The sequence below is a fragment of the Myotis daubentonii genome, chromosome 13, assembly GCF_963259705.1.
Source record: "Myotis daubentonii chromosome 13, mMyoDau2.1, whole genome shotgun sequence".
In the NCBI taxonomy this organism is placed as follows: Eukaryota; Metazoa; Chordata; class Mammalia; order Chiroptera; family Vespertilionidae; genus Myotis; species Myotis daubentonii.
In genome coordinates this window covers 37,825,377-37,844,501 of record NC_081852.1, presented here as the reverse complement: position 1 = coordinate 37,844,501, position 19,125 = coordinate 37,825,377, and the positions used below count along the sequence as shown (strand labels likewise).

The window sequence follows — 19,125 nt, the reverse complement described above, 5'->3', positions numbered from 1 at the left end:
CCTGAATGCTGACTCCGTGTTATTCCTTCATCGCCAACTCCGTCCACACCTTTGGGAACCCCTGGACCCACTGGGGCTGGACCCCAGTATTTCCTCTGTTTGGAATACCTAGAACAGTTCTGTTTCCTGATGGGGCCTTAGCAGGCGAGAGTATTTAGTAAAACGGCAACCCCGTTTTACTAAACCCATTAGCACCATCCTTGACACCACTTTCCCTCTCATACCTGTATCCAACCACCAACAAGTGGTGTTGGCTCGGCTTTAAGAACATGCCTAGAGTGGAGTATTTTTCTTCACCTCTACTATTCTCACCACCCTAGATCAAGCCATCATTAACCCTCACTTGGTTTATTGCAGTGTCTTCCATAGTTTACCCTAGCAGTTTGAGTGGTCTTCCCTAAACTCTAAACCAGGTTATGCTGCCTTTCTATGGAAAACCTTCCACCAGCTTTTCACCTTGTTCAGAAGAAAAAGCAGTCTTTACCATTGGCCCTTAAGGTGCTAACTACCACTAGGACTTCATTTTCTACCACTCTCACCACCCACGTTCTGTTCCAGTGACAATGACCTCATTGCTTTTGCTGGAACCAACCAGGGATATTACTGCCTCAGGGCCTAATATCCTAATTGCACATGCTATTCTCACACCCCAGAATGTGAGAATGCTTTTTCTCCAGCATCAACCTGGTTCTCAATCACCTTCCTACTTGTGTTTAGATGCCATTCATCAGAGGGTCCTTTTCTGATTACCTTATATGTAACATTGCATGCTCTTCATTATCCCTTTACTCTTTTGTTGTTGTTCTTCATGGCACTTTCTACTACTTTATATTATATGGTTAGTTGTTCGTGTGTCTCTTCTCATTCGAATGATAGCAGGAGGGCCGGACCTTGTTTGGTTGGCTGCTATACTCCCAGTTTCTCAATAATGCTTGGCATATTTAGTAATAAAAATAAAATGGACAGCAAGATTGCTTTGCATCAGGCACAATGCTAAATGCTTAATTTGAAGCAAAGGGTGCCGGCCCCACTGGAGCTCTCGGTGCAGAGCCGAGAGACCAGAAGATTGCTGCCTGCAGGTAGAGCAGGGGCTGCCGTGGCCTGGGAGGTGGAGCCCGGCCGCCGCACCTCTAGGGCCCGCCCACAGCGCATGCTCCACGGGACGGCGGCGGGGGCGGGGCCTTCAGCCGGGGCGGGGCCTTCAGAGGGGCGGAGTCTCCACCTTCGGCCGGGGCGGGGCCTTCAGCCGGGGCGGGGCCTTCAGCGGGGCGGAGTCTCCACCGCACTGACCGCTGCTCCGATTCGCAGCGCTAGCAGCTTTAGCGGGTCGTGCCCGCCCTCGGGTCGGCCTGTCTCCGCCCCCGCTGAGCCCCTCCCCGAGCCCCTTCCTGAGCCCCTTCCAGAGTCCCGGCTTCTGCGAGCTGGCACTGCGGCTTTGCACAACGACCCGGGAGGACGTCCTAGGTGAGTCCCCGCTGCTCCGCCAGGTGCGGGTGCGGCAGTTCGGGTCAGCCTGGGCCGGTCCGCGGGGAGGGTCTCGCCCGGCTCCCGGGTCTCAGTCCCGCCATCCCTGAGCCTCTGCAGGCCGGCGGCAGCACCCTCTGCGCTCGGCCCGCGAGTCCTGCCCGAGCACCAGCAGGTGGCCTGAGGCACTTCCAGTGGCCAGGAGTAGGGAGCCCTCTGAAGTTGTCCGCCCTCCCCGGTGTCCTCCGACTCCCAGAGCCTTCCGACTGCGATGCTTATTGATTATTGATTCCCAGCTCCCCTTCCTCCTCCTCCTCCTCTACGCCCCGTTAGCTCCTTCAGGCAGCCTGCCCGACCTAGCTCAGAGCTTGGTCGAGGTGGACTTTGGCATTGATCCTGGTGAAAATTAAGGCGACACTACTTAGCCAGTTGTCACTTTGCTCTCAGTACTTAACTTGGGTGAACCTCAGTTTCCCGAAAAAAAGGATGGAAGGGCACTGCATAAAGTTGGTAGGAGAGTAATTAACATCGTAAGTCCCAAGACCCTATAGCAAGATATTTTTATTGTTATTATTATTATAAACCTACGTGGCAAGCTGTTTTGGAGCTTTTCTTCAGCCACTGAACTGTTGGACTGTCCCGATCCCATATTGCAAAATTTGCATTGTGCATCTGATATGTGAGTGGCACTTGGTTGGGTCCTAGTTGAATCAGACACCCACTCTGCTTCAGGCTGGAGTGAAATGAAGGCAGACAAACATTTCATTGGATTGTTGCAATATGGAAAGGACGGAGGGAAAGTTGCTAAGGGAGCCTAGAAAAGCACTGGGTGTCCAGCTGTGGAATGCTCCCTGAAAAGGGCTTTTACTCTCCGTTTACACCTGTCAGCCTTCATCCCTGCAAGAATCACTTGAGAACGTGATTGAGAAACTTGCTTAGTGTCGTGTTGGAAGGAAAGTTAGCTGGGCGCTATTTCCTTGAGTGGCTTCAGCGGTTACCTCCTGGAGACACCTGGAGACAGCTGGTCCCAGGTCTGTTGGTGCTGAATGGAGAGCAGCAGCTCCTGCTGGATGCCTCGTTGTTTTTTCAATTGCGGTTACAACCTTTCATTTTTTCTTTTCAACCTTCCCCTTACTCCCTAGTAATAATGGAGTTTTGGGAGGTTGTATTTATGATAAAAGGTAGCCAAGGATGGCACAGCCCTTATAACCACCATGAAGAAATACAAGCTTTTGAGTAAATGCAAGTAGGCTTGCTTTTCCCACGTAGACCCCAACATGACAGCCCCCCTGCCTACAAGGTCGGGGCTCACCACTGCTTGTAGAAATAAGTGCAGCACCAGTAGGAACTGCATCCACAGAAGGTGTCAGTCCACTTTTGCAATCTCCTAGGAACCAGTTTCTTAAGATTCATGGAATACAGGCCTACCTTGGAGATATTTTTGTGTTTGGTTCCAGGCAGAATAAAGAAAGCTCCATTGCCACACTCACTGAATTGCTGTGGTCTGGAACCAAATGTGCACTATCACTGAGATATGCCTGTACTCAATTTAAGCATAGTCTTTTAAAAGCAGCTGTATTGTATTATTGACATGAAATAAAAAGACATACTTTAAATTATACAATTTTATAAGCTTGACTATGTACATTCCTGTGAAAAATCAGCAAATTCAATATATAAACCTATCCATCACTCCCCCACAAGCTTCCTTTTCATATTCCTTTGTAACCTGTTCTTTTCACCCCCCTTTTCCTCAGACTTTCAATCAATATGATTAGTTTTATATAAATGGAATCATATGTAGTTTTTTTTTTTGGGGGGGGGGGCTGGCTTCTTTCACTCACTGTAATTATTTTGAAATTCATCCATGTTATTGTGTTCATTCTTTTGTATTGCTGACTAGCATGCATATACCATAATATGATTATTCATTCACTCATTTGAGCATTTGGGTTTTTCCAGTTTTGGGCTATTATACACAATCTGTTATAAACATTTTTGTACAAGTCTTTGTATGGGCATACACACATAGATCTTTGTTATTATTTTTTAACCCTCACCTGAGGATATTTTCCCATTGATTTTCAGAGAGAGTGGAAGAGAGAGGGAAAGACAGAGAGAAATATCGATGTGAGAGAAACACATCGATTGGTTGCCTCCTGCACATGCCCCGACCAGGGCCCAGGCTGGGGAGGAGCCTGCAACCAAGGTACATGCCCTTGACTGGAATCAAACCTGGGGCCATTTGGTCTGCAGACTGACGCTCTATCCACTGAGCCAAACCGAACTGGCTAGGGCGACACATAGATCCTTATAAGTAAGTATATTTATTTTAAAAAAGCTAGGAGGCCTGGGCCTTGCCTCTAACCATCGGGGTGTCCTTGGGAGAGTCACCTCACGTTGCCTTTAACATCCATCCCCAAGTCTTTGCCATGCCGTGATTTTGTGCCCACCGCTGCCAGAAGGGAGATGGTCTTTGTTGATGGTTGGAGGGTCTCAGAAGGAGAGAGGGGCGGTTTCTTTGCCTCTGCTTCTCTTGCAGGATCTTTTCTTTTATTTCACTTTTTCCCCTGGGGTGGTGAATTTGAATGCTGACATATAATTTTGAGCAAGAATGGAAGTGAGTAAATGGGGGTGGGGGGTGTGTGGCAAGAGCTAATATGGGCCAAACTAAAAAAATTTTAAATCACAATTAGGGAGGAAAACGTGGGAGGTTAACAGGCTCGGGACTTTTGAGGATCCTCCTTTTTCTCGGCCTACATTCTTCCAATTCCTCCATTTCTCCAGGAACAGTTTATTTAACTTCATGGTGAAGAGGTGAGTGGGTGTGCTAGGTCACATATTAACTGTGGGTAGCTACTGGGGAGGTTTCCTAGTAAAACAGAATTCCTTTTTTTGGCTTCTAGATATGACTTGTTTCTTATTTACCCTTTACCCAACGTTTACTTGCCCTAAACCTGGTTCTGAACTTTTTATGGGGACGTAAATCTATCAGCATAATGATGTGTAATGAAACTGGGACGAATAACAATAGGCTGTTTCGTGCAGAATGAAAATGTGGCTCTTGGGTTTGGTGTTCTGTGTGGCCCTTGGGGCCCTGCGTTCCGAGACGTCTAGAGGGAAGCAGCCAGTCGTGGATCCTGAAACAAATATGAACGTGGTAAGTTTCTCAGAGTCACCTGCTTTTAAGATGCATGTGACCGATGTTAAATATTTTCTTAAGTTCCGTTACGTGGGCTACGTGGAGCCGCCAGCCCGAATCTCTCTCTATTTCATAGTGCTTTTCATATCCTCTGAAATCTTAGATTCAGTTCGCCACACCTTCCCCCGAGGTGAGGTGTATTGTGCAGATTGCATCCTATTGTTAAAACGATATACTTCTTACTGAGATAAATTATGTTTAGGTCTCACTAAATTTGTTTAAAGAACAGTAAAGACAAGTCAAAACTTTGCAAGAATGTTACTGAGTGCTGCTTTTACAATACACCGAACAAGGATTGTGATCAGCAATGTCCGGGAAGCACAGTTCAATACAAAAATCAAAATGTCTCAAAAAACATTTTGTTAGAACAAACCAGCAAAAATAACCCCTTGAGCAATTAAAAGACGTCAAAGTTTTTAATCTTAAGTAAACAATAAAGTCTGGAAATACCTTATTTATGCATAAAGGATTGTGAAAACAGAGATTCCTCCGCAAAACAAAACAGGAGAGGACCTCTTAAAATAAGAATAGTGGTAGATCACATAATTAACGGGTGCATTTATTTATTTCTTTTAAAAAATATATTTTTATTGATTTCTGAGAGGAAGGGAGAGGGAGAGAAAGGTAGAAACATCAATGAAAAGAGAGTCGTTGATCAGCTGTCTCCTGCACATCCCACTCTAGGGATCAAGCCCACAACCCGGGCATGTGCCCTGATTAGCTGTTACATTTAGAAAATAAAATAAAGAAGAGTGTTTATTTGTGCCTGGGAGCCAGGATGAAAACAAAGAGGCCCACAGCTATGATAAAATTAGTCACTGTTGGTGCAGAACATGCCAGAATGATGATGCCAAATGTAATCAAACACCTGTGTGTAGAACACACAGATAAAACAAGTGGAGGATTTACTCTTGTGGTGGGTGTGCCACTAGATGCAGCAAGCTAAAATTTCAATCACAGTTGATTTTGTTACTGTTTTTTAAATATTATTGATTTCAGAGAGGAAAGGAGAGGGAGAGAGAGATAGAAACATTAATGATGAGAGAGAATCATTGATCAGCTGCCTTCTGCATGGCCCCTACTGGGGATCGAGCCCACAACTCAGGCATGTACCCTTGCCCAGAATCGAACCCGGGACCTTTCAGTCTGCAGTTGGATGTTCTAACCACTGAGACAAACCAGCCAGGGCCACAGTTGATTTCTTAAGTGAAGCCTGGAAAATGTCATTGACATTGTGTCTTCTCCTTTGCCTGTAAATATGGGAGATCTTATCAGATTCTGTCTGTAGAATTTCCATTATAATTATTATGTTTTCTCTGTAGAGTGAAATTATCGCTTACTGGGGATTTCCTAGTGAGGAACACCTAGTCGAGACCGAAGATGGGTATATTCTTTGCCTCCACCGAATCCCTCACGGGAGGAAGAACCATTCTGACGAAGGTATGGGTGTTTTCTGTGTCATGATAGGAAAGCTTGGAATTTGGCCAGAAATTTAATTTCTACCTCTTGAGATTTTTATGTCGTATGGATACTTACTGTTAAGCTTCCTTTTAATAAACATGTTACAGAAATGAGTAATGAGCTATTGTGAGGGCTTCTATTTTTCCTCCTCCTCACAACACACAAAACATATATTTTACTCCAGAGAGATCATATGATCTTGGTTTTCTTCCTTATTTTCTTTTTTTTTAAGTAAACCCTGTATACTGATTTCAGATTCCATATATAAAGGAAAATATGTATTCATATGTTTTCTCTTAAAAGTGGTGGGTTGACTAATGTAATTAGTAGGTGAGTCATTGTTAAAAGATGCAGGAATCCTCAGTAAAAACAAGCTTAGAGAATGTGCCTCCTCTTCTTTTTCTTTATCACTACCTCCCAGGCTTCTCTGTCCATATGGCAATTAAGCAAATTGTGCCACCTGCCCTACTTGTGTGTATCACGGCTGTTGTGGGGGATGGTGCTGTGCCCTGGAGTATGAGGAAAGTGAGCATGATTCTTAATTGCTCCCAGGTCGTAGGAAGAAGAGCTAGGAGACCCCAGTGCCAGGTCTGGGTCAGCCCCTAAGTGCTTGCGTGGTTTCACATCTGTGGGCTTTGGATTCTTCCTCTGTAAAAACAGCCGATTGGCTGGAATAACCTCCAAGTTCCCCTTCAGTCTTTCCCACTCTCTGTTTCTATGGGCTACAGTCTATATTCTTCTTGTGTTGGCAAGTGTGTAGAGCAGTGGGTACCCTTGGCCTTCAAAATGGGGAACAGAGATGGAAAGTACCCTAAATCTGGCCTTAGCATGAGCTCCCCACCTTCTTCCTCTGTTGTGCAGAGGCCTTCCTGTAGGGGATCAGTGGTGTGTACACAGCACCTGCTGTGAGCTAAGCTCAGCGGGCAGGGGAGTTGGAAGGAAATCTGTGGTTTCCCGGAGCACTGCCCCTGCTTTAAGGCTGAGGCTCTTCATCGCCCTGCGCTCATGCAGGAGAGTGTGGTCAGTGGTGTTCCTTTGGCTCCTTTAAGCCAAATAGACAGAGTTTATTAGATGCTTCACACAGAGCGCGTCGTCTTCTCTTTCATGCAGCTTCCTCTCCCGACTTCCTCCTCTATTAATAACACCATTGCCCTCCTAATGACCTAGACGGGAAACTGCAGAATCATTCCTGACTCCGATCGTCAAGAGGCTGTCAGGTCCTCTCTAGGCTGCTCATGTGATGTGGCTTCAATTTATTCCTTCCTTCGCTTTGGTAGGCTGCCACCTTATCTTCTTTAATTTTTTTTTTTTTTAAATTGAGATAGAGAGAGGGAGAGAGAGAGAGAGAGAGAGAGAGAGAGAGAGAGAGAGAGAGAGAGATCACTGAGTGAGAGAAGCATTGATTGGTTGCCTCCTGCAGGCCTCCAGACTGGGGATGGAAACCACAGCCTGGGTATGTGCCTTTACCTGGCATCAAGGCCACAACCTCTTTGGTGCATGGGATGATGCTCCAGCCAACTGAGCCACCCGGCCAGGGCACTGTCACCCTACCTTATGTTCTCGTTACCATTTAACTGGATGCCTGAACTCAGCTCAGAATTGGAGAGAGGCTTCAGCCAGGTCCATTTTAAAGACTTCCCATATGTTAAAAAAAAAAAAGAAATAATTTTGAAACAGGAATATGAAAATTCAGTCTGCTTTATCTTTTAAGAAAAAGTGCTTTTAATACAGAAAGAACACCATAGTATAATGACTTATGCCACTTATAAGTCCTTACAAGGAACATTGAAACATTATTCATTTATGGGGGCTAAGTGAAGCTGTTCCTATTACCCTTTTTAAAGGGTTTTTCCCTCAGCTTTTTGGCTGTACTGTGGTGCCGCCATGTCCCGAGTTTACAGCCATTTGGAGACCATCCTTCAGTCCTGTCACAGTGGTCCCCTCTGGGCACATGTAGAGCCTCATCTGGAGATTCTTGGAGGTTTTATGATCACAGGGCTTAGCCACATGGCTCCTCTACACATGCCAACTGCTCTTTTTTCTGCCAGCCTCCCTGTTTTCACCCCTCTTATGTAATTTTTCAGGATTAAACATGGTAGAGCCCAGGCATAATTAAATGATTTTACCAGTCAGCAATCTACAGGAACCTTTCCTTCATCTTCTCTCTTGTTGTCTGTACTGTTAGCCCCCATTCTGTAAGCAGTAGGCCTTTGACGTTCACCATGGATATAACTCCCTGAATTAGCCAGTGCAGTCCTAAGCTCTGGTGGGTACGGTATCTTCCCTGGTAACATGGGGTAGAATACCTCTTTTTTTTTTTTTTTTTTTTTTTATAAGGGAAGACCTTTTTTTAAAAAAAATATTTTATTGATTTTTTTTACAGAGAGGCAGGGAGAGGGATAGAGAGTTAGAAACATCGATGAGAGAGAAATATCGATCAGCTGCCTCCTGCACACCTCCCACTGGGGAGGTGCCCCCAACCAAGGTACATGCCCTTGACTGGAATTGAACCTGGGACCTTTCAGTCCATAGGCCAACACTCTATCCACTGAGCCAAACTGGTCAGGGCTAGAATACCTCTTTCACAAGGCTCACGAGGAGTGCTTGAGAACTGTGGGTTGCCAGCTGTGTTTACCCGTTACCTAAGGAACTTTCATCATTTATCAACTGCACAGGTTTAAATAGGCTCCATAGCCCAATTATGCATGATATAATCGAAGTTATGATTTTATGTTAAAAGTATCAAAGAACTCCTTTTGGACATGCAAATCCAACTGAGTTATTTCCTTTTTTTCTAAAGTCCCCTGGAGTTCAGCTGGTGAACACAACCCCTGGAATTCTGCCCACCCTGCCTACCATCTTCATTTTTATATGTATTTACAAAGAATTCCTCTCATCCTTCCAAGTGCAGCTTCCTTGCCAGCTCTCCTGGATTGCTTAAGCAGGAAGGACACACACTCTCTCTGGACTGCCAAGTGCCTGGCTAACCCCCCTCTGCAGGTGCTTTGCTTATTTTGCTTTGGGTTGACTTAGTTTTGTGCCTCTTTCTCCCCATCCTCGCTCCCTCAGCCACTTTTTGAGGCTGTGTCTTTGTCATCTTTGTATCCCTTAAAGCAACTAGCGGCAACCCAACTGGGGATCGAACCCACAACTAGATGCCTGAGTCAACTCTGCACAGTCAGCCCGAGTGACAGTGAAATCAGGGCAGTCTTCAGAACTGGGATACATAGCTGGATGAAGGCAGCGGGCCTGTCTCTAGTAGAATAAAAGACACCGGTGTGCATAGAAATTTTGTATGTATTTGTAGTGAGTTTATGGACCCAGTAAAGAACCCCCTGGTTTAGACAATCATTTGCCTGTCTGGTCAAACCTTTACTAACTAGGGCAGCTTCGCACGCTTGTTTGGGAAGCTCTTGGCGATCTGTGAAATAAGTGCAGGCTGTTTCTCAATGTCAAGCAAACTTCTCTATTGGGTGTTGAGCTACCCCTGCTTGGCACTAACTCCATAAGGGAACTGAAATTCAGAAACTCATCATCTATAGGGAAGTGGTTCTGTTTTTATCTGCTCGGCCTTATTCCAGAAGGTCATGGGATGTTAGTGCCGGAAGGATCTCAGCGTCCTGCCTGGGTGAAGGTTTTGGGGAGCTTTCATTTTGAACACACTCTCCTGTGGATTCCAAGGTAGAGCCCAGCGGGCTGAAAACCTGTGTTCCAGGTCAACGTCCTCGTTTTACTAGGTGAGGCAGCCAAGTTCAAAGAAGGAACGAGATTTGTTTCAGGTCAAAGGGTAGCAGGCCAGCCAATCTGAGATAGTGTTCTTTAAAACTAGAGAACATGGCCTTGTGTAATAAGTCTTGAGCAAGTAAGTCTCCTGACAGAATACTTATTTTATTTGGCTAAAAAAAGGATAGCCATATAGGCCTTGACTAAAGTAAATAATCAGCAACAAGGCATACTTACTCCTTGCCTAATTGGGAAATAAATTGTCCAATAAGACAATCATCAAATGAAGCACCGACATTATCTGCAAGTTGTGTGTATCGGATGGTGCTCTGGATATGAACGGCTGCCTTCAGTGGGCACAGACGGGCACTGTGAACTTTGCCTTGGCAAAGACTCAGGGGCTGCCCTTCGAGGGCTGGACAGGGTCCCCTTTAGATGAATCCATGTTGAACATGCCTCTGAATGGGCTGTATCAGAAGAGCCGAGAGAGTGCCTCAAATATAAATATTTTCAGGCCTCCCTAAATCAGAAGCAGGGCCAGAAATGTCTATCTTCTAAGTCCCCAGGTGGTTTAGATACGCAGGGGAAACAGCGGTTGGCTTGCTTTGGAATGTCTGGAGTACGTATAAGCATACCTCCTCTCCCCACCATTTCTGTTTTCTAATGAATCTTTAGAGTAGAAGTTAAAAGCAAGGGCTTTGGAAGGAGGCCGATTTGGGTTTCAATTCTGGCTCTCTACTAGGCAAGCCTTCTAGGATAGGTTTCTTAATTTCTGATTCCAGGAATCAGTTACCTTATCTTTAACATGGGCTGGATCTTAATAGCTCTTTTGTAACAGTTTAATTCATGAGAAATGAAGTGCTGTGTGCATAATCGGTAGCTGTTAATCAACCGTTTTCTAGGATTTATCTCAGGTGGTTGGGGCAGGTTCAGGAAGCCTTCCAGGCCCCAAAGCTTTTGGTGATCTAAAGCCAAAAGGCATGGCTGACCCAGCCCTTGGACTTGGGTTTGCGCAAGCCGAGGACTACTTTGCTGGGTGTCGAGCTTCCTTGACTTGTTTAGTCCCACAGATGGCTGCAGAAAGGTCTAAAGTGTGGGGCGGTTCTGACTTTGCATTACTCACTGTGAAGTGGTGGGAAGGCTTATGTACCGTGAGCTAAGTCCTTGGTGCCGTTTTGTCTAGAGAACCTATCTTTGCCGAGGAGAGGGAACCCTTATGCCACTTACAGCCTATCTTCTAAGAACTCCTGAAAGATTTAGGTTGTGCGAGCTCCTGCCAGACTAACAGGGAGCCAGGCCTCCTCTTCTTTAGGCCCAGGAGGCACACTGCCGCCTCTGAGCCCAAGCTCGGGATTGCTGATGGTGCAACTATGCACAGGTTGCTTAGTCACACTGTGCCTCTGAGTCCTTATCAGAGAAATGGGGGTAAAAACTAGTCCCCAACTCTGTTAGTTCCCTATTGCTGCGGTAGCTGATTCCACAAACGTAGTGCCTTAAAACACCACAAATTTATGATCCTATAGTCCTGGAGGTCAGAAGGCCTAAGATCAAGTGTTGGCAGGACTGTGTTCCTTCTGGAGGCTCTAGGGGAGAATCTGTTTTCTTGCCTTTTTTAGCAACTAGAAGCTGCCTGCATTCCTTGGCTTCTGGCCCCATCCTCCATCTTCAAAGCCAGCAGTGTTGTTGTTTCTCCTCCTCTCCCCCTCCTCCTCCTCTTCCTCCTCCTCCTCCTCCTCTTCCTCCTCCTCCTTCTTCTTCTGCTGCTTCTTCTTCCTTCTCTTTCTCTCTCTCACCCTCTTGCCTGTGACTTCTGTTCTAATATTATTTTATTAGATTTTTACGCTCATTAATATTTTTATGAGCCTTTATTTATTGAGCTTTACTGTGTATCAGCCACTGTATTATTCCCACTTTAGAAAAGGACCTTGAGTAAATGCTACATGGGTTTCATAGTTAGTAAGAACCAAGGTCTGTTTCATGCCAACGCCTTGATCTTTGTGATCTCCTCCTTGTTCTTCTTTTGGTTTGTCCTTGCACCTCAGCTGATTTCTCACACCATTTTAGAGCCTGACCAGTGGAGGCCTGACCAGACACTGCCCTGCAGAGAAGGCCAGTGGCTTGGGAGGCAGGAGGAACTTCCCCATTCACCCGGTCATCTTCCTCTCGGGAGACTGTGGACTCAGCAGATTGGTTTTTGGAGCCTGAGCAATCCCCTCCTCACTTCCACCCGTTTGGGCCTAATCACAGCAGGCAGCACTGTGATGGGTCATCATTGGGCTGCTTCCCTTTGCTGACTCTGTGCTATTTAGGTGACCATGATAATGTCACCTGCCCTCTCTGGTCCAAGATGCTTTTAGGCCTACCCTTCAGTCCCCAGCCCTCCTAGAGCCAGTTTACCGACTTCTGCGCATGGGCCACGAAGTTTCAATTGCACTGTACGTGCACGCCCGCATGTGGTATTTTGTGGAAGAGCCACACTCAAGGGGCCAAAGAGCCGCATGTGGCTCACGAGCCACAGTTTCCCGACCACTGGTCTAGAACGACTTCTCTCTGGCTAACCTCCTTTCCTATAGCAAAGAAATGACAGTGATGGACCCTGGTATCAGACATACCTGGGTTCATATCCCAACTCTCCCACTTACTAGCTCTCAGTCAATAGTGGTCAAGTTACTTGACTTCTCTTAGCCACAGTTTCCTCTCTGCTAATGGGAATAGTACCAGTGTCACGGGATGTTCACCACAGTACCTTAGAGCTTATAAGCACACAATAGCAGCTAGCTATTATTTCAATGAGCTTTTCTCAGCAAGGTGAAAAGAAATCCAACTAACACAAAGAAAAATTTGTCAGTTCACTTCCCATCTGAGTATTCAACGAATCAGTCTTCTCATTATTTGCTGATATTTTACATCCCTCATTTGCATACAGCATTGCTGCTTAGCTGTAGTACAAAGTAAACTACAATTTTGTACTTTACTCTTCTTCCCCCCCTTCAAGGCTATGTGCTGCTACAGTCCTTTCGTTGATAGCTTAATTATTATTTTTTTTAATATATTTTATTGATTTTTTACAGAGAGGAAGGGAGAGAGATAGAGAGTCAGAAACATCGATGAGAGAGAAATATCGATCAGCTGCCTCCTGCACATCTCCTACTGGGGATGTGCCCACAACCCAGGTACATGCCCTTGACCGGAATCGAACCTGGGACCTTTCAGTCCGCAAGCCGACGCTCTATCCACTGAGCCAAGCCGGTTTCGGCAATAGCTTAATTATTGCACCAGTTAGGTTGCAATGAATTATTTGTCCACTTGACCATTAGTTTATTTCAAGTGTTTCACTATTATAAAGAACTAGAAGTCCGTTGCACGAAGATTCGCACAATAGGCCTTCCTTCCCCTGACTGCGGGCACTGGTTTTCCTCTGTCACCTGAGACCTAGGCCTTTGGTCCGGCCACAGTGAGGCTTGGCTTCTCCCCTCTGGCCACAGCCGCAGCAAGGCTTGGCTTCTCCACTGTGACCGCAGCGAGGCTTGGCTTTGCAGCGGAGAAGCCAAGCCTCTTCAGTCTTCAGTCTTCACTCTGGCTGGAGCCTTCAGTCTTCGCTCCACGCCTGCGTATGCAAATTAACTGCCATCTTTTTTTGGGTTAATTTGCATAGCCACTCTGATTAGCTGGTGGGTGTAGTGGAGTGACACCAATTTGCATGTTTCTCTTTTATTAGTGTAGATGGGCAGAAGGCACAGGGAGTTCTTATTTATTCATTTTGATGTATGTGTCAGTCACTGTACCAGACACCACTGTACCAGACACTTAATTATCTAACTCATTCCTCTTAACAGCTCTTTAAGGAACTAAGACTCAGACTGGTTAAGGAACTTAATAATAATTAGAACTAATGTTTATTCAACTCCAACTGTGTGTCAGACGCTTTGCTAAGAACTTTTCATATAGTATCTCATCTCTCATTACTCCCTGTGAGGTACATATTACATTTCCGTGCTGCAGGGGGTGATACAAATTTCAGGGGGATGTTGATATGCTGTGCCCAACATGCACATCAGAACTAGGAGAGGACAGGTTTGAACTCAGGAGGGTCTGATGCTAAAACTCATGGTCAGTATGATGTCAGCTCCATGACGGTGAGGTTTCTCTCTCTCACTTATTTCTGTTCTCTGTGGGGTCCCCAGCATATAGTTAGGCTGCTTGGCACATAGTTGGTGCTTAATAAATGCTGGTTTAATGAATGACTGGATGCTTTTAACACTGTTAGCAGCCAGAGGTCAGGTTTCTTTGACTCCCAAATCTTTGCTTTTTCTACTATATCACTGTCTCAGTTATGGGTGAGTAGAAGATAAATTTACATATAAATATATATATGTTTGTACACACATATGAATATATATGTTTATATATACTTATGAATTTGTGTCTGTGTGATATTTTTCTTTTGGTTTGTTTTGTTAGGATGCATTCTGAGAAATCTACTGGAACAAAGTGTAGAAACATTACATGAGTTCTTTAAAAAAATTAAAAATTTTTTGATGATTAAGTCAATGTGTCTTGTTACTAGATATGCAAAAATAGTCCCGTGTCACTGTTACCTTGCCAACGCTATTAAAAAAATATATACTTACTAATGTTATATAGGAGTGCGTGGCTACCTTAATATTTCCATTTATTTCTATTTCATTATTTGCTTTAAGATTCACGCTTGTTTAGAAGCGAGGTGCTGCTAGCTCCGACACATAAATGTCTTTCAGGTCCCAAACCAGTGGTGTTCCTGCAGCACGGCTTGCTGGCAGATTCAAGCAACTGGGTCACAAACCTGCCCAACAGCAGCCTGGGCTTCATCCTGGCCGATGCTGGTTTCGACGTGTGGATGGGGAACAGCAGGGGAAACACCTGGTCCCGGAAACACAGGACCCTTTCAGTTTTTCAGGACGAATACTGGGCCTTCAGGTAGAGTTGGCTTGATCTTGACAGGCGTCTAGTTCCTTCGTATCCTTAACGCAGACACCAGGGCGGCAGATAGACGGGTAACTCAAGGTCGTAGGAGAGAAGGGACTGGTGGACCGTGAAATGTTTTAAACCTTTTTAGGAATTTAATAAACAGCAACAAGGTACATTTTAAATATGTGATCACATTTAAGAATTAGATTCAAGTAGGAATTTTTAGTGATATTGACATTCCTGGTGGTGTGGGAGCTGCTGGGTAAATTGCGTCCCAGAACCTTCTTCCTCCCTTCAAAAGCACACATTCCAAATGGTCACGACTCTATATCCACACAGTTTCCTCCTCTCTCTTTTACTTCTGGCTCTACCAGCCAATCACTGTGTGACACGGGGCATGTCTATAAGCGCTCTGTGTCTCAGTTTTCTCCATGTAAAATGGGGATAATAAATACCTATCTGATAAGGTTATTGGGGGATGAAAGGAGAGGTGACAGGGAAAGAACCTGGTACATCATAAGCAGTGGCAACAATTGGCTCATCTTTCTCCTGATGACGAGCGCTCACATGTCCACGGGTCCGGGCGCTGTGTTGATATCAGGCACAGAGAAGAGCAGGCTACGGATCCTCCAGACTGGCTTCCCATTTGTAAAACCGGAGCCTCCCTAAGGACGTGAAATGCAAGAAGGAGAGCTTTACCAAGGACGTGTACAGTGACGTGTCACTGTATTTGTAAGAGTGAAAAATTGGAACCTACCAATTTGTCCATTCACAATGAATGGACAAATTCAGTGTGGTCTATTTACCCAATGAACAGCCTATAACTATGTGCGACAGTTTGGATGTAGCCTAATACAGAAGAATACATACTGTGGTCCCATTTATAGAAAAGTTCAAAAATGAGTAAAACTAATTTATGGTGTAAAAAAATGAGGATAATGGTTACCCTTAGAGGCACGGTTGGGAAGGGGCTCAGGGGATTTCTGCAGTTCTGGGAGTTCTGTTTCCTGTGCTCAGCCATGGTTTCCCAGCTGGGTTCAATTTTTTGAAAAGTCATCAAACTGCACAGTTACTATTTGTGTGTGCTGCATTTGTATGTAATGTCTCAATGAAAGAGTTCCATTTTTGGATTACAGTTATGATGAGATGGCAAAGTATGACTTACCAGCTTCAATTAACTTCATTCTGAATAAAACTGGCCAACAACAAGTGTATTATGTGGGTCATTCTCAAGGCACTACAATAGGTATGTATATAATAAAGATTGGAAGTTGGTATAATGTATTATTACAGAGTTTACACTTGTTCTGAAAAGTGAAATATAAAAAATGTTAGCTTAAATAGACTTTTAAAATTATTATTATTTTTTAAAATATATTTTTATTGATTTCAGAGAGGAAGGGAGAGGGAGAGAGACATAGGAATATCAATGATGAGAGAGACTCATTGATCGGCTGCCTCCTGCATGCCCCCAACTCAGGATCGAGCCCGCAACCTGGGCATGTGCCATTGACCGGACTCGAACCTGGGACCCTTTAGTCCGCAGTACAACGCTCTATCTATTGAGCCAAACCATCTAGGGCTAGCTATTATTATAATTATAATTATTATTATTATTATTATTACCAAGCAGAAATTATGAATAGGGCAAAGAATTTTGGTAATATTTTATCCTCTCTGGAAATTCAGACTTTAATATAAATGGATAAACCATGCTTTTCATGGTTCTCTTGAATTTAAAGGTATTAAGCCACAGCCTATTACGTGTTTTTCTAGTTAAGCAACATGGGGATGTGAGAGGGTGGAAAACAAGTTTCATAAGTGCAAAGACTTTTAAAAGGAAAACAAGAAAGTACACTGACTTAAAGTTCAGTGGAATGAAGCTAACTACAAAGATGTAGTCTTGTTACTAGATATGCAAAAATCATCCCGTTTCATTGTTACCTTGCCGATGCTGTTACACTTTTATTTATAAATAGTTTTTAAAAGTCATATGCATTTTTTATTTGTGGTGATTACAAAGGTAATATGTGTTCATTGTAAACAAAAATAGAAAATGAGCAAAGTTTAAAGAAAATAAAAATTGCCCATAATTCTAGCAAAGAAGAGTTCCTCTGATTAGGGACTAGGAACCGTTCCATAATTTGAATAATTCCCTCTGTTAGTGTTTACTGTGACCAATATCTTTATGTTCATGTCACATGGTCTCATTAGAACACATACTCAAAAAGTAACGTGGATATCTTTTTGCCTTTCTTACTCATTAAGTTAAGCATTTTTCTTCATTCATATTTCTTGACTTGTCTACTGAATGCCCTTTGCCCCACTGCTCTCTAAAGTAGCATTCTAAAGCCATGTTTAAGGCTAGCAGTGACCTGAAAGAACGCTAAGAGGTATTATAACGCTAGGGCACACTCCATGTGCCAGTCATTTCTGAGTCATTGCTAATTTATTTGAATGGCTTTGTAAATTGTTCTTAGGAATATGGACTTGGTGGGGCCCTCCCAAACTGTTAGGACTATAATCTTTCAGGGGCTCGGTTTACATTATTAAAGGAACAGGAAACATCTGGTTTTAGCAACGAAGATTTCTTCCAGTGCATAATTAGGTTGAAAAATTGAAACAAGCACTTAACAAATACTTGATTTACTAGTTTAGTCAAACTGTGCACATAGTTCAGAGGATCCCTTTCAAGTGTTTGCCTGCATGTCTCTCAGGTTGCCACTAGAGGGTATCACACAAAACTGCCCTTGCTTATTATTATTTTTTTAAAATTTTATTTTATTGTTTAAAGTATTACAAATACTAGTACATATGTCTCCTTTTTTTCCCCATTGACCTTCCCCTGGCCTCCCGTACCCCCCCTCCCCTCCCCCCCCGCCCCCCCCCTCTTGTGTCCATTGGTTATGCTTATACGCATGCGTACAAGTCCTTCGGTTGATCTCTTACTCCCCAGCCTTCCCGCTGTAATTTGACAGTCTGCTTTATCAGAAAAAATTTCAGATGATCAAATTCCTGTTACCTTCCTTTTGTTCCCACAGGTTTTATAGCATTTTCACAGATCCCGGAGCTGGCCAAAAAGATTAAGATGTTTTTTGCTCTGGGTCCTGTGGCTTCAGTCGAGTTCGCTAGTAGCCCTCTAGCTAAATTAGGACTACTTCCAGATCCTCTCATTAAGGTACTTAACCCACCCCTCCCCCAATTTCCTTTCCAGATCTGAAGAATTGGCCATTAGACGGACAATTTGTGCTTTTCTCCTTTATGGTTTGCGACCAATGGAAAGTGGGGTTTCTCTCTCCAAGGTTTTTCTTCTCTCCCCCTTATCCCTACTTCCAGATCCTGGGGAGTCAGGGAAGGTGTATCATTAATTCTGCACCTGAGGCCCATGTTCATAGTTAACATATCAGTGCAGATATCCACGGATCATGCAAAGAGAGCACAAGAGAGTCTGGGAGAAGGTAGCTTAATCCTCTTGGACTTGCCTTTTATTCTACGCAGTGAGTGTGTAGAGGAGTAGGCAGGAGGTGGGAGAAGGAAATGCATCCTTCCCACATACATGCCTGACCCTGACCACAATGAGGGTGATCTAAACACAAGCCAGTAACCTCGTGGGGGCTTAGCCCTTGAGCTGTGTGACCCCAAGCTCTATTCAAGGAGGAAGCAGTTTTTATGAGGAGTTGAGAGCCAGCTGAGGCCAGATGGTCCATTAGCATGCATTATATATTTTTGTGTATGACACGTTTAAACACACACCGATATGAAATCCCATTCAGGCATATATACTACAAATCAGGAAGAGCACATCTACTGGCCATTTAAGAGACTTTCATAAGAAATACAGCCTGTACTCTGAGCTTAGAATCTGACTCTCAAATAAGATGGGTTTCTCTGCATAGGTGACCAGATATGCAGATAAGATGTGGCTTCCTCAAACCAAATTAATTTATAATGCTTTGGGTAATACTATTAAAATTTTCATTATAGACAATTCGAATATTACAGATAAAGTGTCCTTTACTGTAGCTTCTCTTCGTGCCTTCTTCATAGTTAAGCACAGTGCTCAGTTTAGGGCAGTGATGGAGAACCTTTTGAGCTCGGCGTGTCAGCATTTTGAAAAACCCTAACTTAACTCTGGTGCCGTGTCACATATAGAAATTTTTTGATCTTTGCAACCATAGTGAAACAAAGACTTATATTTTTGATATTTATTTTATATATTTAAATGCCATTTAACAAAGAAAACTCAACCAAAAAAATGAGTTCCCGTGTCACCTCTGACACGCGTGTCATAGGTTCGCCATCACTGGTTTAGGGTCTCTTCCTACAGA

General features: G+C 44.1%; 1 protein-coding gene across 3 annotated transcripts in view; it reads left to right on the top strand.

Moving 5' to 3' along the window:
* The first annotated feature begins 1,329 nt into the window (after positions 1-1,329).
* The window catches only part of LIPA (lipase A, lysosomal acid type), a 30,368-nt gene continuing 12,572 nt past the window's right edge, over positions 1,330-19,125 (top strand). The window contains exons 1-6 of one of the 3 annotated variants that reach the window (XM_059662779.1): positions 1,330-1,464; positions 4,513-4,624; positions 5,989-6,106; positions 14,608-14,806; positions 15,934-16,043; positions 17,839-17,975. In XM_059662779.1, coding sequence (XP_059518762.1) covers positions 4,514-4,624; positions 5,989-6,106; positions 14,608-14,806; positions 15,934-16,043; positions 17,839-17,975 — 675 coding nt within the window. In that variant the 5' untranslated portion in view covers positions 1,330-1,464; position 4,513. Of the gene's footprint in view, positions 1,465-3,556; positions 3,782-4,165; positions 4,282-4,512; positions 4,625-5,988; positions 6,107-14,607; positions 14,807-15,933; positions 16,044-17,838; positions 17,976-19,125 lie in introns of those variants that run through there. The other 2 variants (XM_059662780.1, XM_059662778.1) reach the window with 2 other exon arrangements.